At 42.4% G+C, this 20,441-nt stretch overlaps 1 protein-coding gene across 1 annotated transcript; it reads left to right on the top strand.

The window, feature by feature from the left end:
• Positions 1 to 12,849: 12,849 nt before the first annotated feature.
• Positions 12,850 to 16,006, top strand: LOC142462935 (hemoglobin subunit beta-2-like). The gene is made up of 3 exons (XM_075565151.1): positions 12,850 to 12,993; positions 14,445 to 14,667; positions 15,859 to 16,006. Exons 1-3 carry the CDS (start codon positions 12,902 to 12,904, stop codon positions 15,985 to 15,987), a joined length of 444 nt encoding a protein of 147 aa, XP_075421266.1. The 5' UTR covers positions 12,850 to 12,901; the 3' UTR covers positions 15,988 to 16,006.
• Positions 16,007 to 20,441: the final 4,435 nt, after the last annotated feature.

The raw sequence follows: 20,441 nt of genomic DNA, 5'->3' as shown, positions 1-20,441 counted from the left end.
CTGCTTTGCCCTGGCTCTTCATTGGCTGATGGCTCCTTAAATAACTGCATTGCTCATTAACTCATTGCTAAGCATAACCTTATGTGATGCTGTGCCTTGCTGCAATCCTGCCTTGTACCTTGCTGTATCCTGCCTTGTTCCTGCTGCTTCCTGACCCCTGCTTCGTATCTGGACTCCCCAACTCTCCTCTCCTGACCTGGCTTTCGTATGACCATTCTGAACTCTCTACCGCTGACCCCGGCTATCCTCAACAACTACTCTCCACTCTCCAATCCTGACCCTGGCAAAGTACCCCAACGATCCGCTACTCTCCAATCCAGACCCGGCAAGTATAAACGACTACTCTACCTTCTATACTCCTGTCTTGGCTTGCAAGACCAATCTACACTCTAGGCGTGCCTTCGCGGTTGTTTGTTGGCGTTTATACAATTCCCTACCTCAGCCTGTGAGCACAACCGAACTACCACCTATGGACACTTCTGAACCCATGCAACGTCGCAAGAATCCAGGTCTTTGTCTCTATTGTGGAAATCCCGGACATCTTGCCTATTCTTGTCCCAATAAGTCGAGAAACGCAAAGTTCCCATGATAGCAAGGGGAGTCTCATTAGGAACACTTTCTCTTCCCCCCCGCCCCCCCCCCATGTTGGGCTGAGCAAAATGTGACGGTGCTCGTCTGAAATCAGGAAGCGGACCCGTAGGGCTGAGGTAGGGATACAAATAAACCGACTCGGGCCCAGAGACAGAGTTCTGTAAGAGTATCCGTAGTCGGTATGGAAGCAGGGTTCAGGGCTGGTGGCAGAGTTGCAAAGTCCAGGAGACAGGTGGAGGTCAGGGCAGGCGGAAGGCAGGTCGAAGTCATGATCTTGGGTCAGCAACAGGAAATCAAAACAGGCAAGAGGGTAAGTTGTAACTGCAAAGACCAACAGGAGCTGCAAAGGGTAGAACTTTGCTCGGCGACTCCCTATAGTAACTGCAGCCTTATAAAACAAGCTGCCAGTACCCAAAATGGCTACAGTGAGCAGAAAGGGCAGTAGAGACAGAAAACAAGGACCGTAGTGAAAACCCGGCACGGATCGAGTAGAATCCTTACAATCTCTCTCCTCTCACCCCCTCATCTCTCTCTCCTCCCACCCCATCACCTCTTTCTTCTCCCCCATCACCTCTCCCTTCTCCCCCATACCCTCTCTCTCTTCTTCCCTCCTCCACCTCTCTCTCCCCCTTTCTTTATCTCCCCACCCTCTCTCTTCTCCCACCTCACTTCTCCACCCCTCACCTCTCGCCCTCCTTACTTCTGTCCCCCTCTCACCTCTCCCCTCCTCACCTCTCTCTTCTCCAGTCCTCCACCACTCGATCCCCCCTCTCTCAAGCCTTGTCCTCCCCATCTCTCTCTTCTCTCACCCACCATTTCTCTCTCCTCCCACCCCTCACCTCTCTCTTCTCCCCATCAACACTCTCTTCTCCCCCTATCACATCTCTCTCCCCCTTACCTCTCTCTCCCCCTCACCTCTCTCTTCCTTTTCACCTCTCCCTCTCTCCTCCTTTCCTCTATCTCCCCCCTCACCTCTCTCTCTTCTCCCCCCTCACCTCTCTCTTCCCCCCCTTCACCTCTCTCTTCTCTCCCCCCTCACCTCTCTCTTTTTCCTCTCACTTCATCTCTCTCTTCTCCTTCCCCATCACCTCTCTCTCCTCCCACCCCTCACCTCTCTCTTATCCCCCTCTCCTCTCTCGCCCCCTCACCTCTCTCTCCCCCCTCACCTCTATCTTCCCCCCTTCACCTCTCTCGATTCCCTCTCCCCCCTCAACTCTCTCGCTTTTCCCTCTCCCTACGTCTCTCTCTTCTCCTTCCCCCCTCACTTCTCTCTCCTCCCACCCGCTCACCTCTCTCTTACCCTCCCTCTCATCTCTCTCTCCCCTCACAAAACATGACAATATGAAATAAATACAAAAAACACGTTGGATCGGCGCTCAAAACATTTGGGGGGAAAATGCACATATTGAACACATTCAAAATCTGACGCCCATGAAGTTTCATTTTAAGCAGTGGGTCTGCTTTTTAATGCAAAATTCTTTGCAAACTTCAAGGACTCCGTGAGTAATTTTTAAAATATGTTTAATAATGGGTATTTTTTCAAATGTTATGAGTGCCAATCCAACCTTCTTTTTGAATTGACAAATTGTTTGCCTGGCGGTGGAGGCATCTATTGTATGAAACTGATGAGAGGAGAATATTGGTGAGTGCAAGGTCTACTTTTATATTTTCTAATAAGAAATAAGAATAATCAGGTATTCTGAAAACATTCTCAATTAGTTTAAAAAAGGATACAATCCCTTTGGCACCTGAAGAATATTCACATAGCTGAATAGACCCTATTCATTATGTAATGTGATCACGTGTAATAGAAAGGATGGCAAATTCTCATGAACCTTTCAAAAAAAGAGTTTGCGACTAGATCAATGTTTTCGATAAAACATACTGTATCCACATTCAAATCATGCCCTTATATAAATGCTGCTCTATCCACCCTGCAGTTAAACCCTTATAGTTCTAGAGTTTGTCATTGGTTGATCCAAAAGGTTTCATGACAACAAAGTCTACTAAAATGATCCTACCTCTGTTACTAGTGTAGCCAGGGCCCCCAGGTTCGCCCTCACCTCTGCTGCAGGGGGAGAGTCAGGCAAAGTTGCAGAGCATTCAGGGAGCGCTCCGGTGCATTTTGATATTCGCGTATGTGCAGTGAGTCTGGTAGGCGACGGCGCTTGAGGAAAGTTAGCGCATGTGCAGGGAGTGGCTGCGGCAGCGCGCGAAGTCCGGACCAATGGGAGGAGGGCTAGAGCAGGGGACTACATGTCCCATGAGCGCTAGGGAGATCACATGATGCCAGGGAGCCAATAGGGGCTCTTCAGGAAGGATATAGAAGGTTGCGTAGGGGAGCACGTTGTAGCAGTCAAGACCAGGAAGGGGAAGAGGTAGGAGGTCTGTGTAGAGAGGCAAGTAGCCTCTACACTAGGCCAGAACCCCCCCCCCCCCACCCCAGCCCCAGATAGGCCACTGAGTCACATTCAGCTTGCGGTTGCTGTAGGGACAGGCCCTAGAATAGGAACCTGCCCCTGTAGTGTGCAAGTCAGGGACACAGTGGTCACTGCAGTTCCTTATCAGAGGTTTGGGACCAAACCTCTTCAGAGACTGTCATATCTACCCGGGTGGGATCGCCCCGGAGGGACGTCGTGGAAGGCATCGTATCTGGGGATCCTTTGTGAAGAATTGTCTGCCGGTCCGAGTACTGGAGCACTCGGCAGGTAACCCTACACCAAAGTTCACCAGCTATAACATTATCACTCTTGTGGCCGCGCGGTCACCACACACTTGGGTGTGGGACATTGGACACAGTGTGGGGAACACGGTGGAGGGTCGCGTCCTGCGAAATGCTTTGGTAGTTGTGTCTCTAGTGGGAGGATTATGTGATGTGTATGCATATGAGGTTGATGACTATCGTTAGTAAATATATTTGTTACTATATATATTGTGTGTATCATTATATTGGTGTCCTGCGAGGAACAACTCCCGCTCTGCTGGGAGCCATCGCAGGTGGAGGCGCTGCATCTGGTAAAGAGTAACATATACATATCACCCCAGGCTCTCCGTGGCAGAGGCTCAGGCCCTGCGAGCCAACAGGTTACACACAGCATTAGTAGTCTTCCTGTGTTCTAGGGGAAACACGGCTACACTTGGAGGCTCTGCTGAGATCTTAGACCTGGGGTGCCCAATTCTATTACAAAACGTGCTACCCATGTAGATCATGGTACTACCTTCCTGTCAGAGCGTCCACGACTGGGCGCGGCAGAAACACACGCCTACTCGTCGCGTGGTTGCTGTAAGTCAGGTACCTATCACCCTGCCTTTAGAGACATTACAAACTGCACTGAGGCAAATACCAGGATTTTCAAAAGCCCGCCTGGTAGATGTTAAGATAGACAATGACCCACAGTGGAATACCCTCCTGGTTGATTATCGTGGAGACCTTGCTCTTATGGAGCCCCAGGCCCATAGTTTATACAGTCCCTAATTTTCCGCCGTGTGGAAGTCCACTTATCAATCTAGTGGAAGCCCAAACCGAAGTATACAGAGAGGAGTGTCAGACACCTTTATCTGTCTCTTCCCCAAAGAGTGAGGCAGATGGCCTTCGGTCTGAACACAGTCATTACAGTTCCTGTGTTTCCGAAGAAGCAGAGTTGTTTAGGGATATGCTGCAAAAACTCACTGAAAAGATAGTTCAGCTGACCCCCTCACCAAGCCTACCACCACTAGTTGAGGCTCTGACCATGGCCTCTCACTCCTAAAATTACAGGAAACTTAAAGCTTTCTCTGGGGTCCTCTCCACGCCTACAGGAGAAGAAGGGATAGAGTTCTGGAAGGAACACACGCAGACGGTGATGGAAGAATGGTCCTGTACGGAGGCTGTCAAATGGCAACGCCACATGGAGTGTCTTAGGTGAAATCTCCTTTCCTCCAACCTTAAGGGATGGCCCGAGTCCTTTGTACTGCCTGTGGGATGAATAGTTCTTAGGAAAGCTCCTTGTATTGTCCCCGAATATATTTGTATATAGTTATCATACAGTATCCCCTCTTAGACGCCTCTTTTCTAATGTAAATAGAAAATAGTAAATAGCTAGCCTCTCCTCATAAGTTAGATTGTCCATCCCCTTCATTAATTTGGTGGCTCTTCTCTGCACTCTCTCTAGTTCCATAATGTCTTTTCTTAGGATTGGTGCCAAAAATTAACTCCATATTCAAGGTGTGGTCTTACTAATGCTTTGTAAAGGGGCATAATTATGTTTACTTCCCTTCCATCCATTGCCCGTTTGATGCAAGATAAGTGTAATATTTTGATGTGTAATATTGAGTGATGATATATCTCAGTAGTGGAGCACCCTTTATACTGCTTAAGTATTATCCTGAGCAGTCTACTCTTTTTATTTGGTCATTTTTAAAATACCCCAATGTTTGCTTAACATGTTTTTATATGGTTAGCAGTACTGTTGTATCTATACTATAATTCTAAGATGGATTCCATCTATTTGTTTGTTTGTATGTCAGAAGCATCGAAATCTCACAAACGGCACCACGTAGCACAACTAAACTTTCACTGTACATTCTGCTGCGGATTTGTAGGTCAACGCAACTATTTTGAGCTTCCTATGTCACTCACCTCCCAAATTATGGACATTCTAAGTTTCACTCGGCTGTCCAGCAATAATGTTAGAGCAGGAGTAGGCCGGCGTGTCCTTGCCTGGATCGGAGCTGTGTGTGTGTCTCTGTTTCTGTGTGTCATGTGAGATGGGGGGGGGGGATGTGCCAGCGGGGCGGGAGGGGAGATGTTCCGGGGGAGGGGGGTGATGTGCCAGCGGGAGTGAAAGAGGGGGTGGGAACATGTTCTGGAAGTGGGGGGAGACACACACACACAGACAGACACACACATATACACACACATACAGACAGAGACAAATTTCACCCCGCACTACATCCAGCAGTGGGGAGGGCGGTTGCCGGGGAGATGTGCTGCCAGCAGGGGGCGACATGTATTCAATATTACATTCCCCGGGCGAAGCCGGGTACAAAAGCTAGTTGTGTAATAAATTATGTTTCACATGTTTGTTGTTTTGGAGAGTTCATTTCCTTCAGTATTAAAATGTCATCCCTACAACACATTAACTTAGTAGCCCAAGTGGTCACCTAGTCATGGGTTTCCATGGTGCCTCTGCCCCATCTTCCTCCACATTAGGACTCCCCCTCTTTTCAGTCCTCCCACCAGGACCATACCTCCTCCAACCAGACCTGCAGCTTCCCCCCTTCCCAGGCAGATACCTCCTTCCTCCCCCCAACACCTCTCCAAGCCATTAGTGTGCCTCCTCCCCCCCCCTCCTCCCCAGGAGTACACTTTTTACCCTTTAACCTTCCACAGCCCACAACTTCTAACCCCCCACCACCAGATAATCCTCTCTATACCCACCCAAAACAATGTTTCCTTTTCTTTATTTTATTTACTGTTGTGACATTATTTTGCTGCTGTATTTAGCAATCCCACCATTTATAAGTTGTGCAGTAGCATTCTGGGAGTATAATTTGTAAAAAAATAGGCGTCCCAGGGAAATTAAAATGGCTGCTTCCATGCACACACATTAAAATAGCAGAGGTTGCCAAGGTAACAAAGGATGCCAGTGACATAATAAACAGGTTTAAACTCAGTAAAAGTAAAGTGAACACAGTATATGTTTTCAATCATTTGGGTGGCATTTTTGATTTAACCCTTTAAATGTCAGAAGACCAGTGGCACCCGAGTGAAGCCGATCTTGTGAGGTCACACGCGTGTGATTGCTTGGAGCAGTGCTCGCAATCAAGAAGTCTCAGCTTGTAATGGGTGAATTTTTTGCCAAAATGTCAGTTCGCCGTGCAAATGGTAGCTTAGCATTTTTCAATATTCACAAACTTATTAGTTTGTTTCTTCAAACACCACTAGGTTGATTTTTTTTTATTTGAAAAAGTAACACATTTTTGCAAACACAATACAGGAAAATTAGCCAACGTTCACACATTTGTATAAGCAAATAAAAAAAGAAAACTATTGTATCATATTTGTCATTTATTTCCCATTTTCCTGACAATGAGGGAAAAACGCAAATCGAATGTTCACAATTTCGTCCATCTTTAATCACATCCGGCACACAGTGACATGAACGGAATTGGAATCCTCTGCACTTCTGTTACGATCGTTTCCACCGCTCCAAATGAGCAGTGAATGTTATCTCAACCTTGACCATGAGCAGTATTTATATTGGCACCCAACCATCCCTATTCATTTTGCTGTGCATCCAATTTCCTCTTGCCCTGGACGATATCAGGTTAATTCAAATGAGTTGAAATCTTCATTAGCGAGGGGAAAATGGCTTCACAACATGATATGTAGGAGCCATAATGTACTCACTGAGACACCTTTCAACAGAAGTCTAGAGTGTAATCAGGGCCACAGACAGTTTGGTCAGGCCCAGGACTAGAGTTATGACTGTCCCACCCCGCGTGTTGGCAGTCTCACGAGCCCCCCCATTTCACAACTTCTGAGCCCCCTCTATTTACCCCCCTCTCTTCCCATGTATTTCTCTCCCCTCCGTCTCACTCTTACCCCCACTCTTCCTCACTCACGCCCCCTCATCACCCCTCTGTCCTCTCATTCTGCCTCATTCTGACTCAATACCGCTCCCTTCTGACTCAATCTCCCCATCTCACACTCATTCCCTAACCACCCCCCGGCCCAATTTACACATAATCCCCCACAAAATACATACCAAAAAACTCCACCCCCCAAATAAAAAAACCCCACCCCCAAATACAAAAAAACCTTTCCATCTTCAAATACATACAACACCCCCAAATACATACAACCCCCCCACCCCCAAATACATACAACCCCCCCACCCCCAAATACATACAACCTCCACCCCCCCAAATACATACAACCTCCCCACCCCCAAATACATACAACCCCCCACCCCCAAATACATACAACCCCCCCACCCCCAAATACATACAACCCCCCACCCCCAAATACATACAACCTCCCCACCCCCAAATACATACAAACCCCTCAACCCCCCAAATACATACAAACTCCCATCCCCAACACATACAACCCCTCTCTCCGCCCCCCCCAAATACATACAACGTCTTCCACCCCCCAAATCAATACAAAAAACAGCACCCCCAGCTGCTGCGGGCCTATTGCCAGACTTCCCCCTCTCCCACGCTGTGCGGGCCTCTCTCCCTCATGCTGAAGTGTGCTCTAACGTCAAAGAGAGGCCATGTGTGAGACAGTGATGGAGGCCCGCATCTGGGGAGGGCTAGAGCTCGGTAGCTGGACAAAGCAGTTGACTTCTTTTCCCGGCTGCCGGTCCTCTTGTTGCTGCTAGGCCACGACTCTCCCCAGCTGTGGCTCTCTCTCACTGACACTGTCCCGTGCCGAGCCTCTGATGTCAGTTCACGCCGATCCTCTCTCTCATGCACCGACATCAGAGGCTCGGCGTACAACAGTGTTAGTGTCAGTGAGGAAGACCCGCAGCTGGGGAGAGCCAGGGCCCAGTGGCAATGAGAGGACCGGCAGCCAGGCAAAGAAGTTGGACGAGACCAACTTCCAATGCCGGCCTAACCCCCCTGTAGCCACCGGACCCAGGACACTTGTCCCGGCTCTCCCCCTGTCAGCGGCTCTGGGGGTAATGAAAGTCTCAGTATTATCTAGAAACATAAATCAGATGTAATAAAACAAAAGCAGTCCGTCATTTCATTCTTTATGCAGCAGACGATTCCTCAAGGGAAAAACGGAGCACAGCAGTGAAGGAAGGGGGCTAGACACCGATGAATAAAAGTCCTTTAATCCATGGTAGACATCATGGCATGAGATAAGTAAAAACTCTTACGCGTTTCGGGCCGTCGCCCTTTTTCAAAGAGAATATTTTACAGACTGCGTCTGCAGCAGCTGATATAGGAGTTCCCCTGCCTCCTACTGATCAATCACGTGTACAACTCATGGCGCGAAATCGTCAGAGTACAATCCGATTGGCTCAAGCCCTGAACCAATGGGATGAATGAACTGGTAACTACACGCTCGAGTCGGGGGGCGTCATATATCAGATGCGCAGCAAGTGTATGCTGTAACAAAACGGCACACACGAGAAGCAATAATTAAATATTAAAAACAAACATATAAACACAATAAAAACAATCTTATAAACTGATCTGGTAAGGAAGAGGATATCAATGAATCATAGTACATATCAATATAAATAAAGTTATAACCAAAGATACACGTTTGTACAGAAGACGGGAAACATTATAAAATGTACATTCCCATAGCCTATATGGCAAAGTTATTTTCAATGAAACTAAATATGTACATCAATGGCAATATGTCTATAGTACTTTATCTTAGGCTATGATCATAGACAAGTAGATACATGAAAAATACAGAGATGTATCATCCAGCAATAAATATTAGATACATTTGGGGAGTCCATATGGGAAGAAAGAAAAGGACGGTAATGGGAGGGGGGAGAGGGAGGGGGGAGAGGGAGGGGAGGATGGGAGGAAGGAAGGACAGGGGGGGAGGGGGAGGGGGTGGTGGGAAAGGGGGAAAGGGGAAAAGGGGGGAAAAAGGGAGGAAAGGAAGAGTTGGAGGGGAAAAAAGGAAAATTGAGAAATTAGAATATAGAAAACTTACAGAACTCTGAATCGTGATTTTTTTTTACAGAACTCTCAATCGTGAGTACCCCAGTCCGTTCACTACGGGTTTTGTGTCATACATTATTAGTGTCTTTCTCCAGGGGGACGTGTCATACTGTGTTACTGGGAGGACAGAGATGTACTACTGACCTTCACCTAGCTACACAGGTTCCCCACATGTTAGGAGACAAGTATTGAGACACGGATCATATATGTTAAAGAGTGGTGTTTCCTTTTTTCTGTGGTTATATATCAGATTACAATATACTCATATAGAGACACCCCACAGCTGAGCATGGAATTTAGGAACCTTGTTTCCTACGATAGTACTTGCTGTCATTCTTTATGTAGAATTATTGTTTTTCATCATTTAAAAACAGTTAAATATTTGCATGTTGAATATAAGTCTGCTGTAGGATGAAAAGAACAGGAGCGAATATGAGGGAATTGGCAATAATTATATATAGATGATCTCTTGATTATCTATATACAGACACTGACTCTTTAACAATGTCAGTGAGTTTGAATCAGGGGAGGCTGGTGCAAGTCCGGGTGTCAGCTCCTTGTTATCTTGGGCCGGACACCTTAACTCCCTGTGTCTCAGCAACACACAGATTATACACTCATCTGGGCAGGGACTGTTCCTGTAAGAAACACACCATTTGTATAGTGCTGACTTCCACATGCTATATTGTAATCTGAGTCCCATTAGGAGAAACATGAAATAAAGTTATTATTATTACTTTAATTAGCATCAAAGTTGCTAATACACCTAACCAACAAAAGAGAGAATGCTGCACTAAACCTAATTGAAGCTACAGTGAAGATAACTTATAAATGCGCTGCTGCCTCTGGCAGTGAAAGGGTTGAAAAGAGAACAAAAATCCTGAAAAAATAACAGTGTGGGATTAATCAATATGTTTTAAATAACAGAAGTCTAAAACTTAATCGAACATTTATCAGTGTGCAAAGTTCAGTGCATGTTCAGTTCATAAGCTTTAAAACTATACCCGTCAATGCGTGCCCATTAAATGTGTGCCCAATACAATGTGTGCCCAATACAATGTGTGCCCATTACAATGTGTGCCCAATACAATGTGTGTCCAATACAATGTGTGTCCAATACAATGTGTGTCCAATACAATATGTGCCCAATACAATGTGTGCCCAATACAATGTGTGTCCAATACAATGTGTGCCCATTACATTGTGTGCCCAATACAATGTGTGTCCAATACAATGTGTGTCCAATACAATATGTGCCCATTACAATGTGTGCCCAATACAATGTGTGTCCAATACAATGTGTGCCCATTACATTGTGTGCCCAATACAATGTGTGTCCAATACAATGTGTGTCCAATACAATATGTGCCCATTACAATGTGTGCCCAATACAATGTGTGCCCAATACAATGTGTGCCCAATACAATGTGTGCCCATTACAATGTGTGCCCAATACAATGTGTGTCCAATACAATGTGTGCCCATTACAATGTGTGTCCAATACAATGTGTGTCCAATACAATGTGTGCCCAATACAATGTGTGTCCAATACAATGTGTGCCCATTACATTGTGTGCCCAATACAATGTGTGTCCAATACAATGTGTGCCCATTAAAATGTGTGTCCAATACAATGTGTGTCCAATACAATGTGTGTCCAATACAATGTGTGCCCAATACAATGTGTGCCCAATACAATGTGTGCCCAATACAATGTGTGCCCATTACATTGTGTGCCCATTACAATGTGTGCCCAATACAATGTGTGTCCAATACAATGTGTGTCCAATACAATGTGTGTCCAATACAATGTGTGTCCAATACAATGTGTGTCCAATACAATGTGTGCCCAATACAATGTGTGCCCAATACAATGTGTGCCCAATACAATGTGTGCCCATTACAATGTGTGCCCAATACAATGTGTGTCCAATACAATGTGTGCCCATTGCAATGTGTGCCCAATACAATGTGTGCCCATTACAATGTGTGCCCAATACAATGTGTGCCCAATACAATGTGTGCCCATTACAATGTGTGCCCATTACAATGTGTGCCCAATACAATGTGTGTCCAATACAATGTGTGTCCAATACAATGTGTGTCCAATACAATATGTGCCCAATACAATGTGTGCCCAATACAATGTGTGTCCAATACAATGTGTGCCCAATACAATGTGTGTCCAATACAATGTGTGCCCAATACAATGTGTGTCCAATACAATGTGTGCCCAATACAATGTGTGCCCAATACAATGTGTGCCCAATACAATGTGTGTCCAATACAATATGTGCCCAATACAATGTGTGCCCAATACAATATGTGCCCATTACAATGTGTGCCCAATACAATGTGTGCCCAATACAATGTGTGCCCAATACAATGTGTGCCCATTACAATGTGTGCCCAATACAATGTGTGTCCAATACAATGTGTGTCCAATACAATGTGTGCCCAATACAATGTGTGCCCAATACAATGTGTGCCCAATACAATGTGTGTCCAATACAATATGTGCCCAATACAATGTGTGTCCAATACAATGTGTGTCCAATACAATGTGTGTCCAATACAATGTGTGCCCAATACAATGTGTGCCCAATACAATGTGTGCCCATTACAATGTGTGCCCATTACAATGTGTGCCCATTACAATGTGTGCCCAATACAATGTGTGCCCATTACAATGTGTGCCCATTACATTGTGTGCCCATTACAATGTGTGCCCATTACAATGTGTGCCCAATACAATGTGTGCCCAATACAATGTGTGCCCAATACAATGTGTGCCCATTACAATGTGTGCCCATTACAATGTGTGCCCAATACAATGTGTGCCCATTACAATGTGTGCCCAATACAATGTGTGCCCAATACAATGTGTGCCCATTACATTGTGTGCCCATTACAATGTGTGCCCATTACTATGTGTGCCCAATACAATGTGTGCCCAATACAATTTGTGCCCAATACAATGTGTGCCCTTTACAATGTGTGCCCATTACTATGTGTGCCCAATACAATGTGTGCTCATTACAATGTATAATCTCAATTTGGGCATTGAGGGTCATTTAAATTACTAAACAGTGCTATTCCATTAAACACCTTCCAAAGGGATTTCTGGAGCCAGAAGATGTTTTATGGAATCGCACCTTATGGGCCTAATTATTTTCTAATGTAACACTTTTATCTGTCATATACTGTAGCATGGACATACTTGAAAATGAGAGGTAACTCTCAATGTATTACTTTCTGGTAAAATGCTTTATGAATAAACTGTTCTTTCTTTTTCTTATCTGCGCTGTACTTTTGCACATTACAATGGAGACGTTTTGTGGGATCAGCATACTGTAAGAACATACATAGAAACAGCAGCAACAACAAAATGATGAGGAATGGACCAGACATGATACTGAAATGCAAGGTCAGTGAAATGATTTGACTTATCAGTCTTGAGTAGAATGGGAGGGTGGGAGAGTAAGGGTGACACAGCATTAATGCAATATGGGCACGGCCTAGTAAAACCTCCTATAAATCTGAGGGGAGAGAACTCATATTTCCCAGAACATTATACTTCTCCCATCAGAAGCATCAGTTCTCCCAACTCACTCTAACAACAGCCACCATGGTTCATTGGACAGCCGCAGAGAAAGCAGCCATTACATCAGTATGGCAGAAAGTCAGCGTTGAGCAGGACGGCCAGGATGCACTGACCAGGTACTGTATGTAAAATATAGTGTTATTTCATTTCTTGTAAGTATTTCGAGACAGCAATACAGTATATGTTAATGAGCATAAATACACAAACACATGCCTACAACAATAATATAAAATGTTATTTTCTTGAATACATCTAGTGCAATTTCCAAATGATCATTTTAAACATACCTAAAAATAAGTTTTATAAACTCAGTTATCTGTAAAAATCATGCAATATGCAAGTACTCAGCAAACTATTATTTCAGAAGAGGAAATATAAAATATTATTCCCCATTTCTAGACAATATATACAAGAAGATATATTAGGAATGCTACACTAAAAATAAAAAGAGTAATTGAAGAAACTGGCATAATATGTTCGTTAGATGTAGATGCAAAAAAAATATGTATTTTGCTTTTTAGTTTTATGCATTACACATACTGTAAAGATTTTTTTTTATTCTAGTGCAAATACAAGTCATTAAGATTATACAAGTCATTAAGATACAACCAAATTGAACTAAAAGTGATATGTTTACACCAATTGTCAGCATCAACTTTCTGAATATATTTAACTATATTAACTCTAACTGATATATTAAAACATATTTTATATATATATATATATATATATATATATATATATATATATATATATATATATTATGTTTTAATATATCAGTTAGAGTTAATATAGTTAAATATATTCAGAAAGTTGCTGCTGACAATGTGTAGAACCTGCATTTACAGTTTAGATGATCTATGCCTTATTGATCCTTTATTGGGGCCATTATTGGCACAGAGGCATGGAATGACTTCAGTCATCCTGATTACCTACAGCAATCCTTGAGGTGGAGCAAACAAGATTATCTCTCTGGTATAAAAGTCCTTATTGTAACTGAAAACAAAGAAGAAAAAAAAACATAATTTACAAAATAATTTAATTTTGTTTTCAAAAATGTGTATTTTATTTTACAAAGTGGAAATCACTAACTATTAAATTATTAGACCAGTGGTGACAAACCTACTGCTCTCTTACACAAACAACCCCCCTCCTTCTCTCTCACGCAATCCCCCCTCCTCCTCTATCACTCAATTCTCCCATTCCTATCTCACGTAATTCCTCCCCTTGTCTTTCACTCAATTCTCCCCTCCTCTCTTACTTAGTCCTCTCTCACTCAATTCTCCCCTCCACCTCCCTCAATCAATTCAGCCTCCTCCTTTCTAACTCAATTCCCCCTCCTCTCTCTAACTCAAACCCCCTCCTCCTCTCTCACTCACTCCCCCCCCTCTCCCAGACATTAGTCTGTAATTTGGACATTAGATGTAAGTGGTACTGCACCTTTATGTTATTAATGTATCATTATTTAAAAGTTGTGTAAACCCTCAGCAATTGAAACAATCTGATAATTTTGATCCCTAATTCTGATGTGTGGACTTATACCTAAACTTGTGTTCCCTCTCTCTAGGCTGCTGATTGTGTATCCCTGGACCCAGAGATATTTCAGCACTTTTGGAAACCTTTCCAACCCAACGGCTATTGCTGGAAATGCTAAGGTGCGCGCCCACGGCAAGACGGTCCTGACCGCAGTAGGAAACACAGTTCAACATCTGGATGACATGAAGAGCTCTCTTGCCGGCCTCAGTGAGATTCACGCCAACAAGCTGCTTGTGGATCCTCAAAACTTTAAGGTAAGTACTTGGTAATATCTATTTTATCCTGGCAATAGTTACATAGTAGATGAGGTTGAAAAAAGACGTACGTCCATCAAGTTCAACCTATGCTAAATTTACAAATACTGAATTATATTTGTTTACTAAATGTATAGAGATCAAACAGTACTTCTAGTGGAACAATCATGGAAATACATCCAGGGTGGTGCAACGGGAGCAATAAACGGAACCCCATTTCCCCATTTCCATTAATTGATAGAACAAGAACAGATGATGTTCCCAGCACTCAAAGATAAAATATGACAAGAATCCGTCAAAAATACATTTTTACTGATTTAAATGAGATACGTATATCAGTGCAATATGTGTATAAACACAATGTCAACAGAAATGCACACATGACCAAAATGGTAAATATACACACCGAATAAATCTGCGTCCCCGCTAGCGCTGAGCGGGTGGCGTTTGCCGAGTTCACTTTGTGCAAAGTGAATTCTCACGTCCCCACATACGCGGTGCACGTATCTGGGGACGTGTGTGGGTACACACGCTCTCCCAAGCTTGGCACTTGGGAAGTAAAAAAAAAGTGTTTTCGAAGCGCACTCAATAGGCCCCCATGCAACCCCCCGTGCGCGCTCACAAAATTCGCAGGAGAGTTGGTGAAGTCACCACTCAAACATGAGCGTGGCCAGCGCTAGCTGGGCCGCAACCTTAGGGTAACAAAAATAGAGACAAAGTTTTACCTCTGTTTTGCAGCCGTGAGACTGGTAATTTCTCACGTGGTAATTAATTTAATCCCTCATCCCAGGTAGTTTTAGCCGATTTTATGCAAAATGTAGAATGCATTATGTTTTTGAGGGACAATTTGGCTTTTTTTAGTGATATTGCCTAATTGTATTGAAAGCCATTAGAGGCTCAATATACTCCAGTTTGTTCAATACTGTCACTGTCCCTTTTTGGGGGATTTGCACATGTTACAATTTACAACTTTGCAAGATACTATAATATGTATGCAATGGTATGCAAATATTATATTAACTTTATAAACCACCAATTCATAAATAATACCATATATATATATATATTTTTTTTTTTTAATGTATTAATGAATTATAGGTTTATAAAATTAATTGATGAAACATTGATGTCAGACAAAATCTCAGCATTGAAGAAATAAATGAATAATAATGTTTTGTTTTTAATTTCCAGCGCCTTGGAGAAATGTTGGTGGTCGTCTTGGCTTCTAAACTGGGATCTGCTTTCACTCCTCAAATTCAAGCTGCCTGGGAGAAATTTATTGCAGTTCTGGTTGCTGGTCTTAGCCAAAGCTATCATTAAATGTGTGCACCACTTTTTGTTCAGAAATTTGCATTCCATGGTAATAGCTGAGATCGCAGCTCATTGTATGTACATACTATAACAACTTTATAATAAAAAGTACATTTAATATACATCTCTGCTATTAAGTGAATATGTAAAAATACTGCTATGTATACCGGATTTAAAACTTCCAAATCAGATTTGTTCAGATAAATTACTTAAATAATACATTTCGGTGGTGTGCATGGTATAATGGGGATCCTTTCTCTTTCTTGTTTAGATAAATGACTTAAATACATTTGTATAATACATTTAGGTGTTGTTTGCTGAAGATTTAATTTTAATATAATTGGGTGCTAAAGTATTTATGAAATGGAAAAAAGGGTAAAATCCTAGATCACCTTGAGCGTCGGCCGAAAGGGATTTGTAAATCTATATCCAATGTATTTACTTCAGCATTTGTGTGCTGTTCTGTGTCACGTAATGCAACATATTGCTATTTAGTTGAAGGGGAAGGGTGTGTGTTTAGGGGCATATTCTACAGTCTTGCCCTGCCACACATGAACCACACATTCTGACTCATTACAAACTTAAAGTTACACCTATTATTTACCCATTTATTTGTCTCATTCTTATAGGAATGTAATTCGCCCCATTTTTCTTTAATATCTTCATTTGCAAACACTGACTATTCATTTCAGGAGCATTTTCATAGGAACGTTCTAATATCAACATCACTAAATATTTTATAGTAATTGAAAAAAAATATATATATAATATGATTATTATGGTAATATATTATAATTTCTTTAATACCACTATTACTATTTCTTTACTCTTAGTAGTTGTAATTAGAGATGGGCTAACCAGTCCCAATCCGTTTTGCAGGAATTTCCACAATTTGCCGTTCAAAATCTGTTCCATGGTGTAAAATCCGCCTACGGATTGTTACAGCTTCAATCCAGGCAAATGAATCCAAACCCGCCATTGGATACAACCCGCTGGCGAATTAGAGCAATGCATTCTGCGGATTCCCCAATCCGCTGATGGATACTTGGAATCCAATCCATGGATTCGCGGATTGGATTCTTAAAATCCGTCAGCGGATTGCGGAATCTGTGGAATGTAGTGCCAATAAAAACAGAAAATCCGCAAAAAGCAAATCGCCCTTTTTGAGATTGATCCGCGGAAATCCCCGGACCAAAGGAACCGGGTGATCAGCGCCGGATCCAAATCCAACCAAAAAATCACCCATCTCTAGTTTTAATATGAAATGAGTAAGTGATACATATAGTATATCTACTGTATGTATAGTCTGTTTCATTTACTAACATTCACAACACGGCCTATTCAATAATATACTGTGTGCGCCTGCTCCTTTCATTATCATTAAATGTAATAAAATACAAGTAAGACGGCATATACAAGTCTATTTGTACATGTGATTGGATTCCTTTTCTGTGATAAATATAAAGTGCTGTTATATACCTCCCCAAACCCTCCTTTATACAGCAGGGGGGATACGTGTGCAGAAACCTAAACACACCTGACATACCTGGGAAATATGCTAATGTAAAACATTTACATATACTTAGCAAATGGAAAGGTGCAGTGTCGTAGGTGTTAGTTTTGTGCACATGTATCTCCCCCGTTCCCCCCCCCCCTCATATTTAACTATTATGGATGTTATGCAAAATAGGAGTTTCCCTAACAAAACCTATCCACAACAGTCCATTAAATAGTTAATACAGAGATTTAACATGACGTTAGTTGTCTTAGCTAAACTTCCAGACCCTGGAATAGGGCTACTGGAGGAGCAGCTGCACAGGAGCCGGGTTACAGCCTGTTTGTTGCTGTAAAAATGGACCCAGCTATCTCAAAGACTCCAATTCCAAGGAGCTTTCTCCATCCAACAAAGGGGCAGTGTTGACTGCACCACAAATGTTTCTTTCTGCATCGCATCTATTGGAGTGATTTATCGTTACATCTTTTATGAAAGTGAGCATTGGGTACTACTATTTATTTTAAATATGTATATACTAATTTGTGGTTGTGTTGTGTCAATTCTTTTCTTTCTCTTCAAATCTTTTTATACCGTACTACATTTGCCAACAGACTACCTAATTAATTATTAAATCAGGATTATATATTATTATTTCATGGTTAAACTAGAGTTAGTTGGCATGTAAGAAACAGTCAAGACCGGAGAATGACATGCGTACATTTTCCTTCTGCTCAGATATCTTATAAATCAGAACATAATTTACTCTTTGAACACTAACTTTATTCTGAAATGAGAAATGGCTTTTGGTGTGATGAGCTATGATATACATACAGTAGAGGGACATATATACAGTAATTGTCGCCTGGCTTCAAACCGGATGCAAAATACTGCACAAGATTTATCGATAAAGAAAATCAATGTAAATGTTTTTCCTTAAAACATTTGGTACAGTTTGTTTGCCCCAGTTTTTCAGCGGGGAGACTTTAATAAATAATTCACATGCTGTAATGTACATTCAAATGATACAGCTGTGGTTGGTTTAATGCAGGTGAAACTGTGGGTTTGTATGGGTGGCGGTAAGATGTAGCACCACCTTTCCAAAATAAAATACCCTTGATTTCAAAGGAAAGGACTTTTTTTGATACATTTGATGCAGTTTTTTGCTTTAGTTTTGCAACCTGCAGACTTTGATAAATGACCATAGAATGTCTTATGACTTAGGCCCGCTTAGTTAAAATGGTCCAATCTTTTTCTGTCATCTACCCTAAGTAGGAATTGTCTGGGAAGGCCTTAACTCTTCTCCCCTCACACTGCAACCCCAATGTATTACCTGCTGTACTACATCTCTACACATAAACGGAATCCTCCCCTATGAAGTGCCGTTTCTGAAGGTTTTGCTTGTTAGAACTATCGTTTCCTTCAAAATAACAAGAACATAATGACAAGGTACCCCACAACTATCAAGATACACGTATCTTGTTAGTATAAGTTCAAGTAGTACAAGTATATTGTATGTTAGGCTGAGTCCATGGTCAGCGCTTATCCGCTGACCCGTGCTGAGGCGTGCTGACGTTTGTCAGTGAGCCCCTGCAGCCGCAATGAGAGCGGCTTTAGCAGGGGCTCGCGCACGCTTCCGCAAGCGTGCGGAAGCGTAGTCGACATTAATTTTTTAGTTTGAGCGCTCACGGGAGCACAGGGCCGGTCACGTGAGCGGTTTGCCCAATGAGGGCGAACCAGCTCCGTGACGTCACTGGCCCGCCCCCCGACACGCCCCCGAACGGCGCGTGAACTAAGGCCAGGGAAAGCACCCTCTTTCCCTCAGCCTCAGCACGCCTCCGCACGGCTGAAGTCACCATGGACTCAGCCTTATAGTTGTGGGTTATAATGTAAGGAAGTTATTGTTCTTTTGAGAGGAAGCAATAGTTCTGTAATAACAAACAAAACCTTCAAAAACACCACTCAATAGTTGAGGGTTCAGTTAATGGACCCATGAGTGACAAAAGAGGTTCTTCACCTAACACAATTACATTTTATTGGGACAATAATTCAATTTAGTGGTGTTTCTGTAGATAAAAAGTGTCAGAACCCTAAGCAAAGAAAAAAATTATGTATTCAGTCTATTTTTTTCAACTTACAGTATCTACAGTACTATTTAGCTATGCAAATTTGTAAATAGTATTCTCTATCTTTCAGGGTCCTAAAAAGGCCTGGTGAAACAGCAAATCATTGGTGGAAATGTGAGGTAATAATTTAGCCCTTTGATGCTTGGCAAAATTTAACAAGAAAGTGAAATTGGAAGAAAAACACAAATGTGCAAATGCATTTCGTATAATTTTGGATAACTCAACTCCTCATTTATAAACATGTTGAGGATAACTGTAAACTAGTGTAACCTGCCTTAACTTTAGTTTAAAATCTTTACAAAACAATTCACTATATGTCATCAATAAATCCAGGGATGTTCTTTATGTGTTTCATATTTGGGCAGAGTAAATGAGTACAGTACTTCAGTATTAGCTGATTCCTTTTTTTATTTTGACTAACAATTGATATTATAAGACACACTTTTGAGAGATATCTTCCAAATAAAAAAGGTATCACCTAATACTGGAGTACTAATTACCTAATACTGGAGTACTAATTACCTAATACTGGAGTACTAATTTGCTCTGCATTATCACAAAGTTTGGAAGCCAGTAGGCCTATTGGACAGCAACATCTTTGTCGGTACCTCTGTGTAGTGACTTCTGTATATACAAGTTTATCTTTTAGGTTCTTGGCTCTTCTACAGCCCATGGTGGGATTTGGTTTTAGAACTTGTTACAGTCATTGTCCTCCATCAAAATATTGAGAATAAACCGTGTTATCTGATAGCGCTTAAATCTACTTAAATGCAAAGTGAAACTGGTATAAGGGTATAAGTGCATTACCCAAAATATGGTGCTCCAATTAAAATCAACTCAAATAG

This window comes from Ascaphus truei, chromosome 11 (assembly GCF_040206685.1).
Source record: "Ascaphus truei isolate aAscTru1 chromosome 11, aAscTru1.hap1, whole genome shotgun sequence".
Lineage (NCBI taxonomy): Eukaryota > Metazoa > Chordata > Amphibia > Anura > Ascaphidae > Ascaphus > Ascaphus truei.
Note: the sequence above shows the minus strand (reverse complement) of the source record. Positions and strands in the feature narration are given on the sequence as shown.